This window comes from Urocampus carinirostris, chromosome 17 (genome assembly GCF_059441175.1).
Source record: "Urocampus carinirostris isolate Australia breed hairy pipefish chromosome 17, RoL_Ucar_1.0, whole genome shotgun sequence".
NCBI lineage: Eukaryota > Metazoa > Chordata > Actinopteri > Syngnathiformes > Syngnathidae > Urocampus > Urocampus carinirostris.
The window spans coordinates 9,408,789-9,433,317 of NC_142365.1; the positions used below are offsets into that span (position 1 = coordinate 9,408,789).

A 24,529-nucleotide genomic window follows, 5' to 3' on the forward strand; every position below is an offset into this window, starting at 1 on the left:
TAACCTGACATGAATGTTTTTTGGAATGTGGGAGGAAACCCACACAAGCACGGGGAGAACATGCAAACTCCGCACAGGAAGGTTGGTAGCTGGATTTTGAACCCATGACCTCAGAACTGCACCGCCGGGCTACGACGGAAAGCCAATAGTGGGAAAATAATACCGTCCCTTTAACTTTTATATTAAGGCGGGGGCCTTGGACTCTCCTCCTATGGGGCCACGCTTTTGGGACCCCTGCCCTAAAATGTGATGTGTGCTCAGAATTCTTTTTAAAGAAATTACACAATTTCTTCATAGTCCTTCAGATGAAATAGACAAAGTCTGCAGTGGTTGCAAGAAGAGGCCAACTTATGAAAATTGTGTGTCTGTAGCTCCAAAGAGTGATTAAAATATTTTAAAAAAAATCAGAGAAGATAGGGATTTTCTTTTTCCAGTTGGGTCAACGTTTTTGTTCGAGCGCCAAAAGATATCAACAAATGGCGCTTTATACGCCCCGAGGCTCACCAACTGTTTGTGACATTTGCGGTGGGGTGACAACCCCCCACCCCCTTTTTTTGTCTGGCAAACCCAAAGAGGTTTACGGGGGACCACAGCTGAGTGGATTAACGTCTACATTTTATGTTTATGGCAGCAGGGGAGGGGGCGGGACCCCAATCGAGGTTTTTCACACTTCAATGATGTCAACACATTTTATCCATTAAAAAGACAATCTATCCATGTTAGGAACAAAGACGCAACACCAGGCGTTTGGAGTTGAATATAAATAATTTAAATAACTTTATACAGCATAAAAATCTCTTGACAAAGCACCAAAAAGTTACAAATTCTTACAAAAGTCTCCCCCGCCGGAGTTAGCAACTCCAAAAAAGGTACAAAGACGCCGACAGACTGACAACATTTCAACATTGCATGCAACTTTTTGCTTCGAGTGCTTAACAGTGCCAAGCCAAGAGAATCGACATTTACAACTTTTTTTTTTTACATGATTTTCTCATCAGTCTTGGCAAAATACTCGTTACGCTCATCGTAGTAAACACTTAAGACTATTGCACAAAGAAATGCGTTTCCATAGCGACATCGACTTTTGCAATTTTTCTTGTTCGAAGGGAGCTAGTTTTTCCCCGTTCCATTGTTGGACACATGCTCGTAGTGCTTCAGCTCGCCAATAGCTTTTTTGGGGGGGAGAGATACATTTCAGGAACAAAAGCGAAAACAGTGATACCGCGCTGTTGATTACTCAGTGAGTGAATAATTGCAACTTGAAAACAGCTGGGCGGCCATCTTGGCTATGATAGTAGAGTACCGAGGTATCATTGTATATCAGGGGTCTCCAACCTTTCAAGAGTTACTTTTTGCTACTTATTAGTGCAAATGGCACCCAGTTTGATAAACATTTCTAGAGTAACACTTTATCATGTTCTACGTACTTTGTTGTTACTATGTTATTACCAGGTTAATTATTGGAAGTAGAAAGAAGAGAGACAAAAGACAGAAAGAAAAAAGAGTCATTAAGGGAGAAAGAGAAAAACAAAGTGAGGCAGAAAGGAAGAGAGAAATAAAGAGAGAGAGGAACATAAAAAAAGAGAAAGGAAGAAAAATAAAAGGAGAAAGAAAATTAAAGAAAATAAAAAGAGTAAGATAGAGAGTGGGAGAACGATAAAGCAAGGAAGATAAAAAGAGAGAAATGGAAGGAAGGAAGGTTAGAGAAAGTGAGAGAGAGAAGAAAAGAGAACCAGAGAGAGAGAGAGAAGAGAAAAGTCGGATATAGGGTCAATTTGACTGTCAACCACCACAAACATAATTTTACTAGAAAATCACAATGACCCAGCCCTAGTAGGGTACTTTCAGAACAGGGGCTGCCCGCGGGCACCAGGTTAGAGACCCCTGCTGTATAACAATGCAGATCTTTGACTTGCCAAAAAATCTCTCGCTCGTTCTAAATGAACCATCGATTCGAAATGAGCTAAACCCCCCGATCCGAAACCAATAGAGCACGCAAAATAGCAACGCTTATCTCGCTAAGACTTTCCATCTGCTACCAACACTCACTCGCTTTGGTACCCCATAGTTTGTTCTTTCATTCCCGACCCGACTGTCAAACAGACGCAAGAGATTAGAAAAAGCCGGGACGGATTTAACAACGTCTCCATAAAAACACGCGACATGTACACAACTCGTATTCCGGGAGGAAAAAGAACGCTCGTATTCGGCGTAAAATGAGGTAAGCGACCGCGAGGGGTCACGAAAAGACCGTTTGGGTTGTTTGCAGGAGGAATACATAGCGAACAACAGAAAACAGGCTGGTGTAAATCAGTTATTATGACTTTGTTCTGTGTATTATACAGTGCTTATGCTTTTTTGCAGTCTTTGAGATTCAGGGTTTCCCAACAGTCCCCCAAAATATACATATCAAATAACAGCACAGTGAAGCTCATGTTCAGGAACAAAAGCGAAAACAGTTGGACAGAATTTGGGAGTCCCAATTTCAGAATTCTGGAAGACGTGTAGATTAGATAAGACTGCAAGTGTCGTTAAAGAGACAGTGTGGAATATTTAGTGCCTCCTAGTGGTACAAAATAAATTTCATTGAGTAAAAAAAACAACCATTGATTTGAATGCTAAGCAAAAATACAACTGTCATACCTATGGTAAATTTGTGTATCTTTCAATTATTGAAGTCGGCGCCAATGTTTTTCTCGCGTCTTGCTGCTTCGGGTACCCAAAGTGACTGAAACTCCCTATGTGTTTTTAAAAGATGAAAAAAAAACAATGTGATTTGGTGGAGTTTTTTAGCGCACAAAGTGGTAGTGTTTGTACTAGGTAAGTATGCAGTTTTAAAATGCTAATCTGTAAATATGCAGTAGCGATACATTTCTTTAACACGTGGCTTGTGATGCTAATTTTCAAACGTGTGCCTCGGTGCAATAAAGCAGCGATCAGCAACCATTGGGCTGAGGGCCGGTACCGAGCCGCTCAGATAGAGAATAAATGCTCCCAATGCTTTTTGCCATTCCATATTTATCCGTGTACACACACAATTTATTAACATCGAATGCAATGGGAATTGAACCCGGATCGCTGTTGATTACTCAGAGAAAAGCATTCGATTTTATGTCATCTTCAGACTATTTTTATTCACGGTACCACGTTGTCTCGCTTAATCAATGTTGTTTTAGCAAAACTCATTCGTGTAACACTCCATTGCAGTGCCACCTTGTACAATGTTGTAATGGGGCATTATGGGAACGAGTTCAGCTAAAACAAAGTCGATTGACCAATTACCTGTGTCTTCAAGATTTAAAAAGGCAGACTTTTGGACAAATAAATCATTGCTCAAATCTGGTATTTTCACCACCGTAAAACCATTTTTTAGGTACAAATTATATTGCTTGTATACACAAACTGGTCGAACGTGTAAAGCGGTATTGTTGGTAGATATGCGGTTCAAAAATGTTATTCTGTAAAAATGCAGTCGTCTTCTACACTGGTTTTGATTTGTGGCAATATTGGAACGTGTGCCACGGTGCAATAAAGGTTGGGAAACCACAGATATTGGAATCCTTCACATTTGAGATCAGTTTTCAAGTCATTTGAGATTCAGGTCTCGTTTCGGCCCCTCAGCAGAGGGTCTTGAGTGCCCCAGAAGCGCAGAGCAGAGTCTGCATGGGGTAGGGTGGCGGGGACACCACTTCCTCCAACACCTGCTCCGGTCGGAAGCTAAAGGGCTGCAGCTGCACCTTCTTCTTGAGCGGCATTCCGCAGGGCTTCTTAGCGCGTTGAGTGGGGCTGTCGGGGTCGCTGCCGCAGCCCCCGCTCGGGTTGGACGGCGGACTAAAGGCCGAGACGGGGTTGAGAGGGCTGAAGGCCGACTTTGGCGGGCTGAAGGCCGAGCCTCCCCGGGGGCTTCCCACCGTGCTGGGCGGGCTGCCGCTGGTGTCCGAGGAGAAGCCGCCCCCCCAGTCGGCCGACGCGCTTTTCTTGGGTTGGGGGTGGACGATGAGCACGGGCGGGCTGGGGATGGTGGCCTTCTTCAGGTAGGAAGAGTCGGGTTGGAAAGCCGAGACGTGGCGGGGGGGCGAGAGGGTCCCGTTGGTCAGCTTGTACCAGGGCGAGGCGGGGGCGTCCTCCAAGCGCTCCGCCTTGGCCAAGGAGCCGAACGAGTGCATGCCAATGGGCGAGGGCGCCGGCGGGGCCGGAACGCTATGTTCGGGGCTGGTGTTGTTGACCAGAGGCATGGTAGCCAGGCGGCGGCGCTGTTGGGGTGTGTGGGAGGAGAACAGGGGCTGGATCTCTAGGTACTCCATCGACGAGGACGCCACGGTGCCGGGCGGGGCCAACGGAGAGTTACGATGGCCACCAGTTATAGCACGTAACAGACCTGCGAGACACCGCAACTGTTAACAGGGCTTAAAACGTACAGAAAATGGTCTTAAAAGGTATACCCAAACACATTTTTTTCAATGAGGCACAGAACTTGCCATGTTCCTCCCCATAATTATGCAAAATATTCTGCGTGTCGAAGAATTCGAGAAATTCAGTTTCGAGTCGAACTATAAAGTCATTGAAGGAACACAACTCTTCCAAAATGGCAAATCCCATGAACACAACATGTGAAGCCAGCTTCGAAACAGACAGCGATTTTAGTGAACAACAATTGCGTACTACTCATTTATGCTTGGAGATAGGGGATTGTGGCTTTTCGTTTCTGTTTTTTGCCGTATAATTTTGTCCAGCTAGCTTCCTGTTAACGTAGGGGCTGCCCAGGCCTTTCCTGTTTTGTTTGTACCTGGATGGCGCTAGTTGGCTGCCCATCGTGCGTGTTTGTGCGGCTAGGCTGGCATTACCGCCAGTTTTGCCAGGATTGTGGCTTTTCGTTTCTGTTTTTTGACGTTGGTATAATTTTGTCCGGCTAGCTTCCTGTTAACGGAGGGGCTGCCAAGGGCTTTCCTGTTTTGTTTGCGCCTGGATGGAGCTCGTTGGCTGCCCACCATGCGTTGTTTGGCCAGCTAGCCTGGCATTACTGCCAGTTTTGCCAGGATTGTGGCTTTTCGTTTTTGTTTTTTGCCGTTGGTATAATTTTGTCCGGCTAGCTTCCTGTTAATGTAGGGGCTGCCGAGGGCTTTTCTGTTTTGTTTGCGCCCGGATGGAGCTCGTTGGCTGCCCACCATGACTTGTTTGGCCGGCTAGCCTGGCATTACCGCTGTGTCTCTTGATTTATTCCTGGCCAGCTTTGCATTTATCGCCATAGCCGTTACCGCTTTTTGTTGTTGGTTACCGGTTAGCTTGGCTGCTCACCACGTGTTTTTTGATTTCCTCTCATTGCTTTAGTACAGTTTTTTTTTCCTTGGTTTGTTTGTTCCCGGCCTGCTTTGCATTTATTGCCATTGCCGCTTTTCGGTGTCAGTTCCCAATTAGCCTTGCTGCTTACCGCGTGTTTTTTGGGCGGGCAGTTTTGCGGCCACCTTTCAACTATCGGTCTCAATTATAGGCTCTCCCTGTGGGTTTCTTTGCCCGATAGCCCCCTTTTTTGCAGCTTGCCAATTATTGTAACATTACTGCATCCAGCTTTGACACAACGCCTAGGCTTCCTCCACAAAAACTACCAAAAACTTAATTTAAAACATTTCCACTAATTGACACGTAAAACATGCCGACTTCGTAATGCCTTTTCTCTGAAAAATAATCGGAATATACAATATATACATGTGCTATTTGGGAATACCTTTAAAGTCTTACTACATGTCTATCCCGGAATCCCACATCTAATCTGGTTGGAGAATGTACACTATATGCAAATCAACAACTATGAAGACTATTCTAAATCTAAAAACTTCTACTCGAGCGTCTGAGGGTTACACGTGTCCACGCATCGTCCGAGACGCTTCTCCTTTGGTGGATGGATGGAAATAAAGGAAGGCGGTTGGATGGACAGAGAAAGGACAGACGGAAGGACGCACGGATAAGGATGGGGAACATGCATGTTGGCTCAACCTACCCTGCATAGACAAAGAAGACCGAGACGGTGGATGAGACACGAGGACAAAAACGGGCGCGCCGTCATGGAGACTCACCGGTACGGTGCTTCTTCTCCTTGCTGGGTCCTTTGCTCACCGCGAGGTAAACGGGGGCCTGCTTCGGTGGAATGGTCAATTTGTCCACGTGCTTGCGCCACTGGGTCTGGAAGTACTCGTCTTTGGGCTTCTCACCTTTCTTCTTTTCCTGGAACTGCATCTCCTGAAGACAGAGGATGGGGGACTTTTTACTCACATTTATCCATTTTTGTGACGTACAGTAGACCCCTGGGATATGAGGTTGTCTAGCAGGGTGATAGAAACCTTTCGTACACATGGTAAACAGTAGGTACTAGTAGGGCTGCAACAATTAATCGACCACGTCAACAACAAAAAAATCAATAATAGAAATAGTTGACCATGAATTTTTTTTGACAACGATTGTCTCCAGACACGTTTTTCCACCAGAGTGAGGCATCTCTCCATCAAAATCATCTCTGCTAAGAGTCACTCATGCACAAGACCCTATAGTGTCCGTCTCGAGTGGTAACATAAACATACAGAAATGGCGGTGTCAATAGCTGACAATTGAAAGAAAAAACGAGTCTGAGTCGCCTCGATGAGATTCGAATAAATATTTTCAGAATAGGACGCACATTATGCATTTACATGTACAATTTATACATATATTTTTTTAGCCATAAATAAATGAATAGTTCCCCTCTTAAGCACCATGCATTGAAGTAATACAGCGAGCTTAAAATGTTTTTATCATTAAATGTAAGTAATATTTTGATGATTTAAAAAAACACAAGTAAAATCAATTTAACCTGTTTATTTGAATAATGGACCAAATCAAAAGTGACATTTTTTATTTTTTTTTTCATAAAAATTAGCATGATATTTCTAACATTTGGCAAGCCAGATTAGAAAGCCTGACAAGCTGTAGTTTGCCTACACCTGCCTTAGAAGATTTATTTGCTTTATTTACAGTTATTTCTAATAATAGTTCCAATCATTGATTGGTTATGGCCTTATTCCTTGGGTAAAGAAGCGTGTACCTTTATATTTATTGATAATCGGAGGCATCTTTTTTGATGGTCATTGTGTTTTATATCTCCCTTTAGCATCACTTTAAGCCTTGGGACCCATCGCAACTAATTCACCACACGAGATTCTGACCCGAAGAGAGAGGCATTGTGGGAAATAGTTCAGCCAATGCGTTTTTATTAGGCCATGATGCAAACCAATAGCAACCAGCATTTTACATGACATTGTCAATGTCGTATGTATAGTGAGGACAATGCTGTAGAGAAGTGTGTTATTCCACACTGTAAAGTGAAAACGTATCTCGGGTGTCTACTGTACTCGCTTTTAAAATAGACGTTTTAACTTAAGAACTACATACCCTATACTCTTTGGAGAGCCTCTTCATCTTCTTGTTGAGCAGGAAGTAAACGGCGAGGGTGTGGCAGGCTTTATTGGTGAGCACGGCACTGAGGACCTCGCTGTGCTTGTAGCCCATCTTCTCCGTCATGTGCAGCAGCACCGTGTGGTTGATCTCCTCGATGTGGATCCTTCAAAAAAGGCCGAGGTTCAGAGTGGAAACCGCGGAAGAGTGTCGGGGCGCTGGGATCTTTGCGCGGCCTTACCGGTTGAGGTAGGGCGCCCCCGTGTTCCTGTTGGCGAGCTGCAGCCATGAGTCGGCCATCACCTGGTGGATGTTGGGACGCTTGTTGGGGTCGGGTTCCAGGAGCTTCTTCAGCAGGCAGATGGCGGCTGGACAAGGGACCATAAATATTATGGGGCTTCCGATTGGTTTTGTGGAAGATGTTGTAAATGCTCTTCCAATTTGAGGAAGCTGAGAACTAGTTTTTGCAACTGATCAGCATAAAGGGATGCCAGTTTGATATGCATTTCTTATGTTATTACTATGTAGGTATCATGTTATAACTATGTTATTACCATGTTGTAAATATTAGTTGTTAAAATAAGCTCAGTCAACTACTAAAACATCTCCCTATTTATTATAAAGCAATGAGTGAGTTACATGCGTAAGTTATAACAATTATTTTGAAAGAATTGATAATCAATTGCAGGGTTTTCAAACTCGCAGCCCAGGGGCCAGTTTGGCCTTCAGCATGATATGAAAGTTAAAGGGGCAGTGTGTTGTTTGGCCACTAGATGTTGCTGTATTGTGTCGTGCCACTGTAAGTGAGTGCTACAAAACACAAGGGAGAATAAGAATAACAGCGACTTAAAGAGAGTCACCTTTTATTTCTTTAGTTTTGCTCATTGTCCTTTTATAATTTCTTTTTTTGGTCTTTCCCCCCACTACTTTTTTTTAATTCCATTTTCTTTTCGACTTTCTTTTTACTATTTTTCACATTTTACCCTTTAATTTTTGTTATTCCTTTTTGTGAAAGGCTAGGTAAAACATGAGAAGAAAAAGTATGCTTTTTAGTCACTTCGAGTCTCTTATTAGTATTCTTCCTGGTCTTTCGCACTACACAACACAGCAACAACTGGTAAATATTACACACTGTACCTTTAAGAACAGCGGAATTTTTTTTAATCAGCGCTTTTTTTAAATGGAAAACCCAATTTGGCCCAACCTCAACCGGACCCTAGATTCATCGACCCCTGTATTGCAAAAACATTGATCATGTCAATGATTTCTCATGCCAATGTCCTAGAAAATCACAACGACCAATCGCTGGTGAGCTCTTTTCAGAAACAGTCTGCAGGCTACTAAGGTGTTCTTGGGGAGCTACCCGGTGCTCCTGAGCACCACGTTGGTGAAGCCTGGTTTAGGGTCTTTTTTCTGGATTTATGTTTTTTTTCCAGTTAAGTAGAGTGAATTCAGTGTCTTGTTAATCAAATTCAAGGGGCATTTTTTACAGTCATGTTTATTTGTATAGCCCTTAATCACTAAGTCTCAAAGGGCTGTCCAGACCACAGACTTACTACACCATCCCCTGATCCAAAACCTACATGAGGGCAAGGAAAAACTCAAAAAAACTCAGCATTTTAGACCAGCCTTACACAATTGAAGACATTTAAGGACATTTTGATCAAATTGAGAGAGTCTGCAGCGGCATGTGATGTCAGTCAATAATCTCCAGCAAGGACGTCAGCAGGAAAGTTTGGGAGATAATGAAGGACGTCTCCAGATGGATTGGAAAACGTCTTCCGTCCTTGTCTGCGTCCACATTACATAAGACTTCCTCGACGCGTCAGCTTTTATGAACCGACGCTTGCATAAGCCTCGCATTAAGGTGACAGCGCATTGATTAGTAATGGATAAGCATAAGCCGCTCCTTGAGGATGTCTTCATTTAACATCTCTTCATTCCCATATTAATGTAATCATGTATTTTCAATGGAAGCATTTTATTCCATCATATATTTACACTACTGTTCAAAAGTTTGGTGTCACTTTGACAAAAGTTTGGTTTGTTTTTCAAATAAAAAACAATGATTTCTAACTTTCCTAGTGACTCTTATAAGAAAACCCTTTGTTTTGCAGATAATGTGATTTTAAAAAAGCGTGAATTGTCATTGAAAACCCACTATTTTCTGGGTGACTCCAAACTTTTGAACAGTAGTGTATGTATTACATCACTTTAAATCATTTATTTTTCATTTAAGAAGGAACCATTTCAATTTGTTATCAATTTCTTTTTTATTAATTTAAATACATAAACAATTTGATATAATATAAATACAAAAATAAAAGATCAAGAAAGTCCTTTACCGGACAAACAGCATTTGAGCCTTTAATATGTCTCAAAAGCAGAGGACTTATGTCATCGCCACAAAGTTCGTTTTTCAATAAAACATGAAAGTGTTGCAATGCGTGTTGTACGATGCGATGCTATAAATTTTGGGACAAAATCATTTTTCTCCAGTTATTTAGGATTTAGTATCAGTATTGTCACAGACCGCTACCCGTCAATAAGTTCCCGGCTCATCTCTGAAGAGCGTAATTAAAGTTTTACACTGGAAAAACAACGGCGATCGGAGGATGAGGGTGCTGTATCTGGGCCAGATCAGGAGGCTTCTCCTGTTACTGGTAACAATGGAAACCAGTACTGTCTGTTTCATGTGGGCGCCGCTAAGCTGTACTTGCCCAAGACACACCATTGGAAGTAATGCCATGACAACATATGCGTTTAAGGGATCCGTGAATTTATGTAACTTTAAATCATTTTTTTCCCCATTTTAGAACCATTTCATTTTTTTCCCTCTAGTTATTTATTCATTTGAATGATACCAAATTTGAAACCACCCTGAAAGGGGCATTAGCTCATGTGCGGTCCCTTCTCAAGGTTTCTTCATTTACCTCATGTTGAGTTTTTCCTTGCCCTCATGTAGGTTTCAGATCAGGGGATGGTGTGATAAGTCTGTGCAGCCCTTTGACACTCTTTGTGATTAAGGACGTCACAAATAAACATGACTTGAATATCGATACAAAAATATACAAAACCCTAAGTCCTTTATCGAACAAAGAGCCTTTAATAAAGATAGTTATTTTGTTTATTTTTGATAGGCAATGAGTGAGCCAGGCAGTACTTGCCCAAGAGACACCACAGAAAGTGGTGCCCTGGCAATTAAGGGATTCGTAAACTGTGAAAGTCGCCTAACACATGCAGATCCTTCATTGAACTCTGTGTCCACTAACATCAAATTTAAGGACCTTCTCAAAAATTCCATACGATCCCTTACTTGTCTATGAATAGTCTGATTGTAAGAACGAACAGGGAGAACGTGAAAAAGATGGTCACCTGTGGAGAGCGAGGGAGGAAGAGGGTTCATCTCCTTGTCCACCATCTTCTGGTGCAGTGCACGTAGGCTGAAGGGCTCCACGGTGAAGGGTAGCGTGCCCGTTAGCATAGCATACATATTCACGCCGCTAGGTCAGGAAAGACATCACTTGGTTAGTCATTCTCTCCCCTTGGGAGAAGACGGGATCGCTTCTCGCTCTTTGTCGGTTCTACTGATGAAACTCACATGGACCAGACGTCCACTTTGGGTCCGTACTTCTTCCGGGAGAGAAGTTCTGGGGCGGCGTAGGCGGGACTGCCGCACTGGGTGCTGAAGGGGTCCGAGTAGCCCAGGATGCCGGCGCAGTTGCTTAGGCCGAAATCTGCGGATGGGAAAAGTTGGTCAACCTTTTGGAAATCCTCACGTTTCTGCATGGAATCACTATCAAAGGAAAAACAACTGCTTTAACTTAAAACCCTAACAAATGTATAGGTTTCCAGATTTTGACGAGGAGAGCATGGAAACAGTCACAGAAGGGAGAGTAATAAGTAACTGAACCGCTCAAAATCACGCACATGATAATAACATTGTTTAACTAAAGCCACCGGAACATTTACAGGTTTCTATATTTCAATGATGGGCTCATTCAAATATTCATAGAGGGAGGAATAAGTAACTGAACCGTCCAAAACCACACAGATTAAAAGTAGTTTCAGCTTCAACGAAAACCACCCAAACTTTTAAAGGATTCTACATTTTAATGGGGATAGCGTGCAAACAATAACAGGGGGAGGAATAAGTAACTAAGCTTTCCATTGAATATTTTGTGGCCCACAAAATAGTGTCCGCTTTAACGAAAACTACCCAAACATTTATAGGTTTCTATAGTTTAATGAGGGTAGCACTCAAACAATGGTGGAAGAGGGAGGAATAAGTAAGTCAACTTTCATATCTAATAATGTGTAGCCACTAAAACAGCATTTGCTTTAACTAAAACCACACAAACAGTTATAGGTTCCATATAGTCATGAGGGTAGCATGCACACAATGACGAAAAGAGAGTAATAGGTAACTGAACCATTAACTTAATATTCTGTGGACCCCAAAACAGTGTCTGCTTTAACGAAAACCGCCCAACCATTTGTAGATTTCTATCTTTTATTGAGGATAGCATGTAATGAAAAGAGAGGGAGGAATAAGAAACTGAAATGTTGCATACAATATATTGTGGCCCCCAATACAGTGTCTGTTTTAACTAAAACCCCCAAATATTTATAAGTTTCTATATTTGAATGAGGATAACATGAAAACCATGACAAGAAGGAGAGGAATAAGTAACTGAACCGTTCTGTTGAATATGTTGTTTCCCCTCCAAACACTGCCTCCTTTAACTAAAATCACCCTATATAGGTTTGCACAGTTTAATGAGAGTACCATGCAAACAATTACCAGAAGGGGAGGAATAAGTAACTGAACTGTCGCATGGAATATTTTGTGGCCCCCAAAACAGTGTCTGCTTTGACTAAAACCCAGAAATGTTTATAAGTTTCTATATTTTAATGAGGATAACATGAAAACCATGACAAGAAGGAGAGGAATAAGTAACTGAACCGTTCTGTTGAATATGTTGTTTCCCCTCCAAACACTGCCTCCTTTAACTAAAATCACCCTATATAGGTTTGCACAGTTTAATGAGAGTACCATGCAAACAATTACCAGAAGGGGAGGAATAAGTAACTGAACTGTCGCATTGAACAATTTGTGTACTTGTATCGGAGACGGACAATTCCTTCTAAAAAGCTTTGTTCGGAGTTGGTTTCATTTACCAATGAGCTTGATGTTGTCCTGCTCATCCAACAGAAGGTTCTCAATCTTCAGATCTCTGTAGGACAGATAGAAAAGACGCCATTGGTTGAGGGTCGAGGGGAGAGGAACGAGGCCCGGGACAGAAAAACTCACCTGTGAACGACGCCGGCCCGGTGCAAGTGCTCGACGGCGAGCACGAGCTGTCGGATGTACTTTTGCGTGCGACGCTCGTCCAGCCGCTTCTTGTCGTAGATGCGGTTCATGAGGTTGCCGCCGGGGCAGAGCTCCATCACCAGGTAGTAACTGTTCTCCGTCTCCAGGATGTCCAGAAGTTGCGTGATGTTGGGGTGGCGGATCATCTGCTGGATGTGGCCCTCACGCCGGAGGTTCTTGGTCACGTACGAGTCCTTCTTGGCCTTGCGCTTGTCGATCACCTTCACCGCCACCTGGGGGATTGAGCTGGGGTTTGAATTTTCTTCCATGTTTTGTGCTTTTTAGAGACTGGAGTCATCTGTGGTATGATCAGATCTCCTTACTTTCAAGGTATTTCACGTGAGACCTAGTCTTTGTTCCAACGTATCCCACGTCTTCTTCCTTTCAAGTTTTGTTCAGGTAGAGCTAGTTTGTGTTTCAACATATGTGTGTTCTTCAATTCATGCGTTGTTCCTGAAAAACTAGTTTGCGTTCAGACATATCCTGCAGCTTTTAACTTTCATGTTTTGTTCATTTAGATCTAGGTTTTGTTCCAACATATACTGTGTTTTCTTCCTGTCATGTTTTTTTTTTTAGATAGAGCTAGTTTGTATTCCGACATATCCCGTTTCTTTCCTTTCGGGTTTTGTACAGGTAAAGCTAGTTCGTCTTCTTTTTCTACATGTTTTGTCTGTTTTGGTCTAGTTCATGTTTGTTCCTACATGTCCTGCATCTTCTACCTTTCATGTTTTGTTTAGGTAGAGCTAGCTTGTGGCCCAAGGTATCAAATGTCATTCCTTTCATGTGTGTTTCCTTTAGCGCTAGTTTATTTTACGACACGCCCTGCGACATCTTTTCATGTTTTGTTCCTTTATAGCTAATCTGTGTTCCGACATATTCTGCAGCTTCTTACTTTCATGTTTTGTTCATTTAGATCTAGGTTTTGTCCCAACATATACTGTGTTTTCTTCCTGTCATGTTTTTCTCAGATAGAGCTAGTTTGTATTCCGACATATCCAGTTTCTTTCCTTTCGGGTTTTGTACAGGTAAAGCTAGTTCGTCGTCTTTTTTTACATGTTGGTCTGGTTCATGTTTGTTCCTACATGTCCTGCATCTTCTTCCTTTCATGTTTTGTTTAGGTAGAGCTAGCTTGTGTTCCAAGGTATCAAATGTTCTTCCTTTCATGTGCATTTCCTTTAGCGCTAGTTTGTTTTGCGACACGCCCTGCGACTTCTTTTCATGTTTTGTTCCTTTATTGCTAATCTGTGTTCCGACATATCCTGCAGCTTCTTACTTTCATGTTTTGTTCATTTAGATCTAGGTTTTGTCCCAACATATACTGTGTTTTCTTCATGTCATGTTTTTCTCAGATAGAGCTAGTTTGTATTCCGACATATCCAGTTTCTTTCCTTTCGGGTTTTGTACAGGTAAAGCTAGTTAGTCGTCTTTTTTTACATGTTGGTCTGGTTCATGTTTGTTTCTACATGTCCTGCATCTTCTTCCTTTCATGTTTTGTTTAGGTAGAGCTAGCTTGTGGCCCAGGGTATCAAATGTTCTTCCTTTCATGTGCGTTTCCTTTAGCGCTAGTTTTTTTTGCGACACGCCCTGCGACTTCTTTTCATCTTTTCATGGTTTGTTCCTTTAGAGCTAATCTGTGTTCCATCATATCCTGCAGCTTCTTACTTTCATGTTTTGTTCATTTAGATCTAGGTTTTGTTCCAACATATACTGTGTTTTCTTCCTGTCATGTTTTTTTTCAGATAGAGCTACTTTGTATTCAGACATATCCTGTTTCTTTCCTTTCGGGTTTTGTAGAGGTAAAGCTAGTTCGTCGTCTTTTTTTACATGTTGGTCTAGTTCATGTTTGTTCCTAAATGTCCTGCATCTTCTTCCTTTCATGTTTTGTTTAGGTAGAGCTAGCTTGTGTTCCAAGGTATCAAATGTTCTTCCTTTCATGTGCGTTTCCTTTAGCGCTAGTTTTGCGACACGCCCTGAGACTTCTTTTCATGTTTTGTTCCTTTAGAGCTGATCTGTGTTCCGACATATCCTGCAGCTTCTTACTTTCATGTTTTGTTCATTTAGATCTAGGTTTTGTTCCAACATATATGGTGTTTTCTTCCTGTCATGTTTTTCTCAGATAGAGCTAGATTGTATTCCGACATATCCTGTTTCTTTCCTTTCAGCTTTTGTACAGGTAAAGCTTGTTCTTCTTTTTTACATGTTTTGTTCGTTTTGGTCTAGTTCACGTTTGTTCCTACATGTCCTGCGTCTTCCTCCTTTCAAGTTTTGTTCAACGACAGCTAATTTGTGTTTCAACACTACCTACGTCGTCTTACTTTCATGTTTTGTTCAGGTAGAGAACTTTTGTATTCCAACATATGCTGCGTCCTTTTCCTTTCATGTTTTGTTTGTGTGGAGTTAAGTAGCCCCCTGGACCGGTTCTGAAAATAGCTCACTCGTAATGAGTCATTGTGATTTTCATGGACATTTAATTTCTCACAACCATGAGAAATCATTGACATGATCAGTGTCTTTCAATATTTGATCCAATTAGTCAGAAATTCTTTTTTTTCGAATGAGATTATAAATTATACATGTCTTAATCCAAGGCTGATGTTTTACTGGTTGACTGAACCTATTTTTAACCCTACATTAAACAACAACTTGGTAATAACATAGTAACAGCATAGTAATAACCTAATAAGATATTTCATCAATGCATATCCAACTGTTGGACCTTCAAAGATGTCGGTGACCCATTTTGAGGGCGTGGTTGTATCGCAATTTGGAATTCTGCGACATGGCACGAGTGGGTAACAGCTGAAGACCCTCCCCAGACACTCAAGCCAGCCATCCATGAGGCCAAATGGCCCTGAAACATTTCATTTATTTGCTCCCCCCTTCCCTCCCCACCTCATTGTGACACATGTATTGAAAGCAAATCCCCTTCCTTCTGCCTTTAGCGTCTCGGGACGTCCTCCGACACCGTCGTTAAACCTGATCACATTTCGCATCTCCTCCGTTCGTCCGAACCCGAGTTCAAGAACGCAGACGTTTTATCGCAAATCATCCCGAGTAGACGGCGGGTGACTGGCGTTAATGAGGGACACGGGGGACATTCTGTCCTTGGCTGACGTCTGTCCTTCCCGGCTTCCAAATATGCAAATGAGCAAGGTGCCCTTAATTGTGTTCCACAAAAATTGGTACTGGTGGGATTGAGAGCTCTTTTTAGAGAACCGGCTTCTTCGGCTCGGCTCACTCTCCTTCGGCTCCCAAACGTTTCTTCAGTCATTCATTCAATGATTTCTTACCAATGATAATGAAACATTATGGACCAAATTAGTTTAGTCTTTAATGTTTCAATATGGAGTGAACTTTTACTCAATTTAAACTTTCAAATGGTTTATACTATATAAACATCACAGAGAGGAGATCACTCCTATAGACCAGTCACGAGTGCCTTCAAGAGAGGTAGATGAGGAGAGAGAGGGAGAAAGAGAAACAGAAAGAAAGAAATTGGAAGAAAGAAAAATAAAGAGAGGTTGTAAGTAAGAGAGAAACAGAAAGAGAGTGGGACACAGGGAAACAAAGAAAAACAGAAAAAAAACAGAGAGGAACAGAGAAAAGGAAAAACAGAAAATATTCAGAAAGCGCAACACAGGAAGAGAAATAGAAAGAGAGGAAAAGAGCTTGAAAGTGAAACAGAAAGTGAGGAAGTCGTGAGAAAAAGATAAAAAGATCAAGAAAGAGAACAAAGGGAGAGAGAAATTAAGAGGTAGAAAGAGAGTGAGAGGAAAGGAGCAAGAAAGAGTAACAGAGGAAACAGAGAAAGGATAAGAAATGAAGAAAGGCAGAGAAAGAAATAGTAATAAACAGAAAAAGATGGAAAGAGATATTAAGCGAGAGATGGAGAGTGAGTGAAAGAGAGAGAAACCGAGAAAGATATAGAGCAACAGTGGGGGAGGAGAAATATAGGATGCGAGAGGAAGAAAGGAAGAGAGATAGAAACATAAATAAACAGAAAGAAAGAAGGATGGAAAGAGAAATTGAGTTAGAGGGGGAGAGAGAGAGTCAGAGAAAGAGAGAGAAACTGAGAGAGGGGGGAAGGAACATAGGATGAAAAAGAGGAGAAAAGGAAGAGAGGGAAACATAATTAAACAAAGAAAGAGAAATTGAGAAGGAAAGAGTGAGAGAAAGACAGAAACAGAAAGAGAAAGCAACAGAGAGAGCGAGAGAGAAATGAACGATAAGAGAGAAAGAGAGCAAGAAAGATAGAAGGGCAACAGATAAAGAGAGGAAGAGAGCGCGTTTCCAATGGAGCTGGCTCTTTTCTAATCGGGAGCCATCTCATAGAGCCGTGTCGTTCGTGAACAACCCACTAAAAAAAACATCGCTAAATACAGCTTGTTTACAATAGAACACGCACATGTGTGTGGGGGAGACACTTGTTTACAATCTGAGGCAAAGCGGGGGGGTCGATGAGATCCCCACCCAGCCAGGGGGGCTTTGTGGGGCAGCGGGGTTCACTTGTTTACTAGACTCCCCTCAGACAGAAAAAGGGGGTGGGGGTCAGATCTAGAGGGGCGGAATCAAATAAGTGGGTTAGGGCTCTGTGGTCCAAAGCACGTGATCATATAGTTGACTTTCCTCCACGAATGGCGTTTAAATGTTCACTTTCCAGGGATGCTCGCAGCAAATAAACCCTGTGGCCCCCCGCCCTCACCTCGATTCGCCTCGGCCCCTCCCTCCCTGTTCGGGCGGGCGGTTGCATATGTTTGCATCATCCAGGACAAAGAAAGCGGCACGCCGACGGGCGAGCGCCTCATTGATCCGCTTTGTGAAACACCTACAGAATTTTCTTGGTCAATTTGACCGATGATGCCCCCCCAAAACTGGATCGATTTGATCTGAAATACCTTTTGCATACAAATGATCACTTGATTATTGCCATTTTTAGAGTGAATTCCTTTTGACAAGAAAATGGTTGTTTTTAATTACACAAATACATATATTTACATTAATTAATCAAATTAAACAATAAAATCACTTCAATTCAATTTGTAACATCAATAAGCAGTTACTGATATAATTCCTGTAACCAAAAATACAATTCATTTATTAATCGGTTATTTTGGGACCAATGTGACTAAAGGAAACAATCAATAAATGGTTAAAATTGTATTATTTAATTAGATTCAATTTAATTTAGAATAACAATTACATTTATCGTGTTATGTTTATATAATAAGGTAATCATTATATTTATGGGATGAATTGGTTATGTTGTTCATTATTTTTTTATGAGTCATTGATTAAACATTTGTATTATCAATTATTTATGTCATAATATAATTGTTATTATTGAGTATTTTATTTGTATATAGATATACATTACAAAAGAAAGAGAGAGAAATAAAGAGAAGAGAGAAAGAACATGAATGAGAGAGAAAGACAAAGGAAAAGAAAAAGAAAGGTGAGAACAAAAATACACCTGCTACAGTTGCTTTGTGACGGCTGGCATTGGCAACATCAAGTGGACCTATTTAAAACTGCGTGTGATTTTTCTCTTGTGCTTCTTTTGCGGGCCAGATCAAAACCCTTGGCGGGCCTTATCGGACCCGCGGGCCACATGCTTGACACCCCTGTTTTAGAACCATTATACAATTAATATATTAATTTACTACTGTTGACACATACACAAGAAAAATAATGTTTTTTTTTTCCCCGAGAGGAAATATTCCAATTTTGGGAACGACTTATGCACCACCACCAGTAGGTGGCATCAGTTCCCCTATATTAAATATCAAAGCCAAATATTAAACAGACCACAAAGAGGAACAGCTTTGTTTTCTTTCCCAATTTGATTCAGGTAGAGCTAGTTTGTGTTCCAAAATATCGCGCGTGTCCTTTCTTTCATGTGTTGATCCTTTATACCTCGTTTGTATTCCGTGTGTTACCTTTCATGTTTAGTTCAGGTGGAGCTATTTTGGGTTCCAACATATCCTGTGTGCTCATCTTTAATGTTATGTTCAGGTAGATCTGTGTTTCAACATATGTGTTTTTCCTTTCATGTTTTGTTTAGGTAGAGCTAGCTTGTGTTCCAAGATGTATAATGTTCTTCCTTTCATGTGCAGTTCCTTTAGCGCTAGTTTGTTTTGCGACACGCCCTGCGTCCTCTTTCTTTCATGTGTTGCTCAAGTAGAGCTGTTTTGGTCGCAAACATATCATGTGTGTTCATCTTTTCATGTTTTGTTCCTTTAGAGCTAGTCTGTGTTCTGACGTATCCTGCGTCTTCTACCTTTCATGTTTTGTTTAGGTAGAGCTAGTTTGTGTTCCAAGATATCAAATGTTCTTCCTTTCATGTGCGGTTCCTTTAGCGCTAGTTTGTTTTGCGACACGCCCTTCCTTTTCCTACTTTCATGTTTTGTTTAAGTAGAGCTGTTTTGGTCGCCGGCATATCATGTGTGTTCATCGTTTCATGTTTTGTTCCTTTAGAGCTAGTCTGTGTTCCGAGATATCCTGGGTCTTCTGACTTTCATGTTTTGTATAGGTAGAGCTAGCTTGTGTTCCAAGATATCAAATGTTCTTCCTTTCATGTGCGGTTCCTTTAGCGCTAGTTTGTTTTGCGACACGCCCCTGCGTCTTCCAACTTTCATGTTTTGTTCAAGGAGAGCTGTTTTGGTCACCAACATTTCATGTGTTGGCATCTTTTCATGTTTTGTTCCTTTAGAGCTAATCTGTGTTCCGACATATCCTGCTTCTTCTATCTTTCATGTTTTGTTTAGGTGGAGGTGTTCTGTATTCCAACCTATCCTGTCTTTTTTCGTTTATGTTGAATATAAGAGCCGAATATTACACAAGAAAAATGCCTCACTATTTTGTCATTTTATACATTTCTCCTTGTATATTTGATCACATTATAACTTGAGAATCCTCAAACTGCTTACAAATGCGTGACAGTGATTGATTGCATGTCCCATAAACAAAAGAATAAACATTTGAAGGACAATGTGTGCGAACGAGACAAAGGCAAGTCACATCGAAGCCTTCAGCAGAATCTCGATGAGGCCCATTAATCACATCGGGTCACGTGACATGATTACTGGGATAAGCCCCGCCCTCCTCCCCTGCCTCGACTTACGACGCGGGCGCACACAAAGGAGCGACGAGAAAGATGCAATGTTGTCAAAACAAGATACGTCAGCGCCGGTGACGTCACCGGCACACAAAAGACTTAATATTGCGAAAAACGTCACTTTTTCTAAAAAAGACTTTCGTTGCGTGATGACGTCATCTCACAATAGAAGCATTACCACTTAAACTACTAAATGACATCATCGAGAAATGTGGCTTCCTCTTACCTAATTTCCTAATGAGTAAAGTACATTATATTGTATTTTATTGTAATTACTAGGAGATAATAATGAAGAATATTATGCCTAATACCAGAGTGTGTTTAAGAGACAAAAATCATTCAAATTTTACCTCATTTTAAAAAAATAAATACATTATAATTTGTAATAACAATATTGTACTTAAGATATAATACCAAAAAAACATTTTTAAATCATTTTAGTCTTTTCCTTTTTGTGTATAAATATTCGATTTTATCCTTATTGTATTTTTTATTAACTTATTTAATCAACACTGTACACCGGGGTTGCAAAGAAACTTTAATTGCCATTTTTGGATAATGAAAAAAAAATTCAATTTTGGATTTAATTACTGTGTAATGACAATAAAAAATACATATTTGGCTAAAAGTACAAAGTCTTAAATTTCCCCTCTTATTTTTTTGTACATACTATCTAATAGAAATACCCATTTCGATTTTTTACTATGTTAAAGGTAAGTAAAATATGAGCCACTTTTCACAATGTATTTCATATTCTACTAAAGATGTGAGATATGTATACTAAAAACTATTAAAAAAAAAACATAATTAAAATCATAATAACAATAATTTTAGTATCATTCTCATTGTGCCATACTGTTATAATGTTTCTTTTAAACAATTGTGGCTCATCATAATCAAGATTATTTGTTTATTTTTTTCAATTTATATCTTTACATTTGTTTCATAATGTCTTTTTTACCACATTTACTATTAAAAAGTTTATTTTAAACAACGTCATTTCAAACAAAAAACATTGTATTACAGTGTCATTTATTCAATGTTTATTACATTGAACTATGTAATAACAATAACAAAATACGTGTTTATCTAAACACGGGAGTTTGTTCAAGTCATTTAGTCATATACAATGTTATTATTCAAATTTTAACATATTTCTCTCATTTTTAATAAGTAGTACAGGTTTTTTACACTTAACCTGTATTTTTTAGAGTAAATGTATTATTGAAAAAAAATATAATGAGATACTTATAATTATTTATGAAAAAAATAGTGAGGTGAAATAATAGTGCATCGCAACAGTAGTGCGGGTGTCAGCAACCTGCGGCTCGAGAGCTACATGTGGCCCTTTAGAGCTGCCCTAGTGGCTCCCTGGGGATATTTGAGAAATGTTTGGGAAATATGTATCTTTTGTTGGTACCATTGGTGTTAAAAACTAATTGAATAACTTTTATGTATAAATCACCTTTTAGTTCAAAAATTGTTTTTTTAATGAGTTTATTTGTAGCTCCGGACATATTTGTCTGTTTTTGGGGTATTTTCTAAATAGTTTCTTGCAGTGCAATGTAAAGTAATTCCATCACATTTTTAGCAGCAAAAAAACAAAAACAAAAAAATCAATAACAAAACAATGAGATAAATGGAAAATGGCAATACCTTCTCCCCGGTAAGAGCGTGCAGTCCCTCCCGGACTTTGGCGAAGGATCCCTCGCCCAGTTTCCGACCGATCAAGTAGTTTCCGACCCGCTTGGTGTGGTAGAAGTTCTTGAGGATGTCCGCGGCCGGGCTGCGGCAAAGTGTGGCCGCTGCACCCGGGATCAAGTCGCCTTCGTCGGGTTCTCCGAAGGCCGGCCCCTCCATCAACTCGCATTCGGCCACCGGCATGACCGTCTGTTGATTTTGGGCTCGTGGTCCAGGAATTAGTCGGATCCCTAATGTCTTAATTAGGAGTTCTGGGCCACCTGTTCGCTCCGGAGGAATCTTATAACGACATTAAGACTCATTTATAGTAATACGCGTGTTTAAGTGATAATGTACTTAGGTTTTATCTTGTATTTATAAAAAAATGTATAAATGTGTCGGAACCGGGTAAATATTGTGTGTGTGTCTTAAAAGCTCATGTCAGTTTGAAGAACAAGTGACTTTCCCGGTCCGGGTGAAAGAAGGAAGGGCGTTCCTTTAATGGGCGGGGCTTATCTTACCCCAGCCAACCGACGTCCTTGTTAGGAAAGCGAGCCAATCGGCGTTGACGTAGGCGCGGCTTAGGGGAAATGTCAGGAAGAAAAACGCACGCTGGAGGAAAAACATGCGAACAAAGAGCACGTTGGGAGACGCTCGGAAAAACAAGGCATTTTAAACAATGTGATATATTTTGAGATGTAAATAGCACAGAAAATACATATTAAAGGCAAATGAAATTGGAAAGTATTTCTTTTTTAAGTTAATCAGATTTATTTTACGAAATAGGAGTGAGAAATTCAAAAGCGTTTGTATTATAGATACGCCGAATTGGTTATCCAGCATATATATAAATCTCCATCAGATTACTATTTTTCATTCTTTTTATATACAATTTACCTGCTGGTGAGCAAGTATGGGAATATACTTGTATTTATTATCATAAATAATTATTAATATCCAAAGGATATCACATTTTTAATAACACCCTTTAAAAATAATTGTCAATAGTGTCATTATCAATATTTGGAAGAAATTGAGATGCTTAAAGAGTAAATATATATAAATATTCCGTGTGTGGTCCTTTTCAGGCGAATATTCGACTAAAAATAACAAATAATGATTAAATAATCTCAGATAAGGCATGTTCTTGAACCGGGGAGCTCACCTTTTTAAAACTGAGAGCTACTTTTTGTTAAAGAAGCGCAAAGAGCAACCAGTTTGATTCTAAAATAACACGTTTTTCCTGTTACTATGTTGGCTGTCGTTATTAGAGGGTGAAATAGGCTCAATTGACCACAAAACATAATACCGGTTAGAAATCAAGTTTCTTAGGAATTCACAATGACCCATATTGTTTTTAGAACCAGACCTTGGGCTACTCAGTGAATCTTGAGAGGCTACCTTGGTCCCGCAGGTACTGAGTTGTAGACCCCAGTTCTTGAACAAAAAGCAAAAGGTTCCTATTTTTTTCTGTCATTCTCAGTTATATATTCAATTGTTGTGAGAATAAATTATATATGGATATGATCAATAAATTTGATTATTTGATCGATGAATTGCTCAAATTGTGTTTTGATTATTGAAATGGGAATAGTTCACTTTAATTGCATGCTTTGGTGATTAAATATTTAGATTTATAGCTGGCACGGATTCCTAGAAGGAATTGGCACCTGAACACATGCACACTCCTCTTTGTCACAATTTGCAGGTTTAAGAAAAACAAACGCGTCTTGGCTATAGAACGATTCTACCGCCCTCTATTGGTAATGTCGTGCATTGCAATTCGGAGATTGTAAAGGATTTGTCTTCGAAGCCCCGTTGTGTATTATGTAGCGACCCTTAGTGGCGTAAAATTGTAATTACTTTAAATCAAACAGCGTTGATTCATTAGATATAATAATAATTTCCTTTGTATTGTCATTCTTTGTAACAATGTACACAGAACGAAATGTCGATACACCTGACCCGTTGTAGCGAGTCGATGCAGCCGCAGCCAGAGGGCGCCGCCATTATACCAATTAGGTATGTCTCGGTCGAGGCGCGAACCAGCGACCTCCCAGTCTCAAAGCGGGCACACTACCATCTAGGCTACTGAGCTGGTATACCAGACAAATTAAAGAAGCTAACATCTTTGGCCGCCATTTTATTACTATGTAAGCCTAGATAACAATTTTGAAAAAGGTAGCTTTACCTAATGGTGCTTTTATCAATTGCATAGTTGAGCCCTGCGTGAGATGGTCACAAAGTCCTGTGATTCAGGCATCTGGTGTGTCCCTCGGTTTCCTTCTCTAGCCCCTCAGCTGCAGGCTATGGCTCGCCGTTATTGTTTACTGCTGTGTAAATAAACCTGCTTGATCTTTTGGTGGGCCTGTTAGTAGCTTCTACCGCTAGCCACTTAAGTGAGCCACTTACACCAGCTCTGACCAACGACAACTACTGGCTGTTTTCAGCCGCTCCGGGTTTATCCAGCTTGCTTGATCCCCCATATTGAGTAAGTAGGCTTCCAAATTTGCCTAGAATCCGGAGGGTGTCTGCTTCAAATGCACAGGCTTCTGTTCCCTTTTCAGTGAATTATAAATCACGGTCACTTTAACAATAAATAGAAATCACACAATTTGCCCAAAAAAAGAGCAACAATTTGGAATTGGTGTTAATCTACGATAAAAAATAGCAAGTATTAGGTCAACAATAGGCCACTCTGGAGCGGCATGGGGCTCTTTGGTGCTTTTTTTTCAAATATGGTTTCTGGAGGAAGGAAAACAGAACACTAAATGTGTTTCAATTATATATATATATATATATATATATATATATATATATATATATATGGTATGTTTTACCTTCCTTATAAGAATGATATCAAGCTTTTCATTTTATATGTCTGCAATCATGTTTTTTATGTCCAAAATGGCTCTTTCAAAATTTTGGGTGGCCAACCC

At 40.5% G+C, this 24,529-nt stretch overlaps 1 protein-coding gene across 1 annotated transcript; it reads right to left on the reverse strand.

The window, feature by feature from the left end:
* Positions 1–1,243: 1,243 nt before the first annotated feature.
* hunk (hormonally up-regulated Neu-associated kinase) lies at positions 1,244–22,078 on the reverse strand. Its single transcript, XM_088321490.1, has 9 exons — positions 21,567–22,078; positions 12,737–13,029; positions 12,604–12,659; positions 11,024–11,159; positions 10,798–10,925; positions 7,664–7,790; positions 7,420–7,588; positions 6,072–6,234; positions 1,244–4,378 (listed from the first exon to the last, which is right to left on the reverse strand). The coding sequence occupies exons 1-9, from the start codon at positions 21,792–21,794 to the stop codon at positions 3,618–3,620; spliced, it is 2,061 nt and encodes a 686-aa protein (XP_088177616.1). The 5' UTR covers positions 21,795–22,078; the 3' UTR covers positions 1,244–3,617.
* Positions 22,079–24,529: the final 2,451 nt, after the last annotated feature.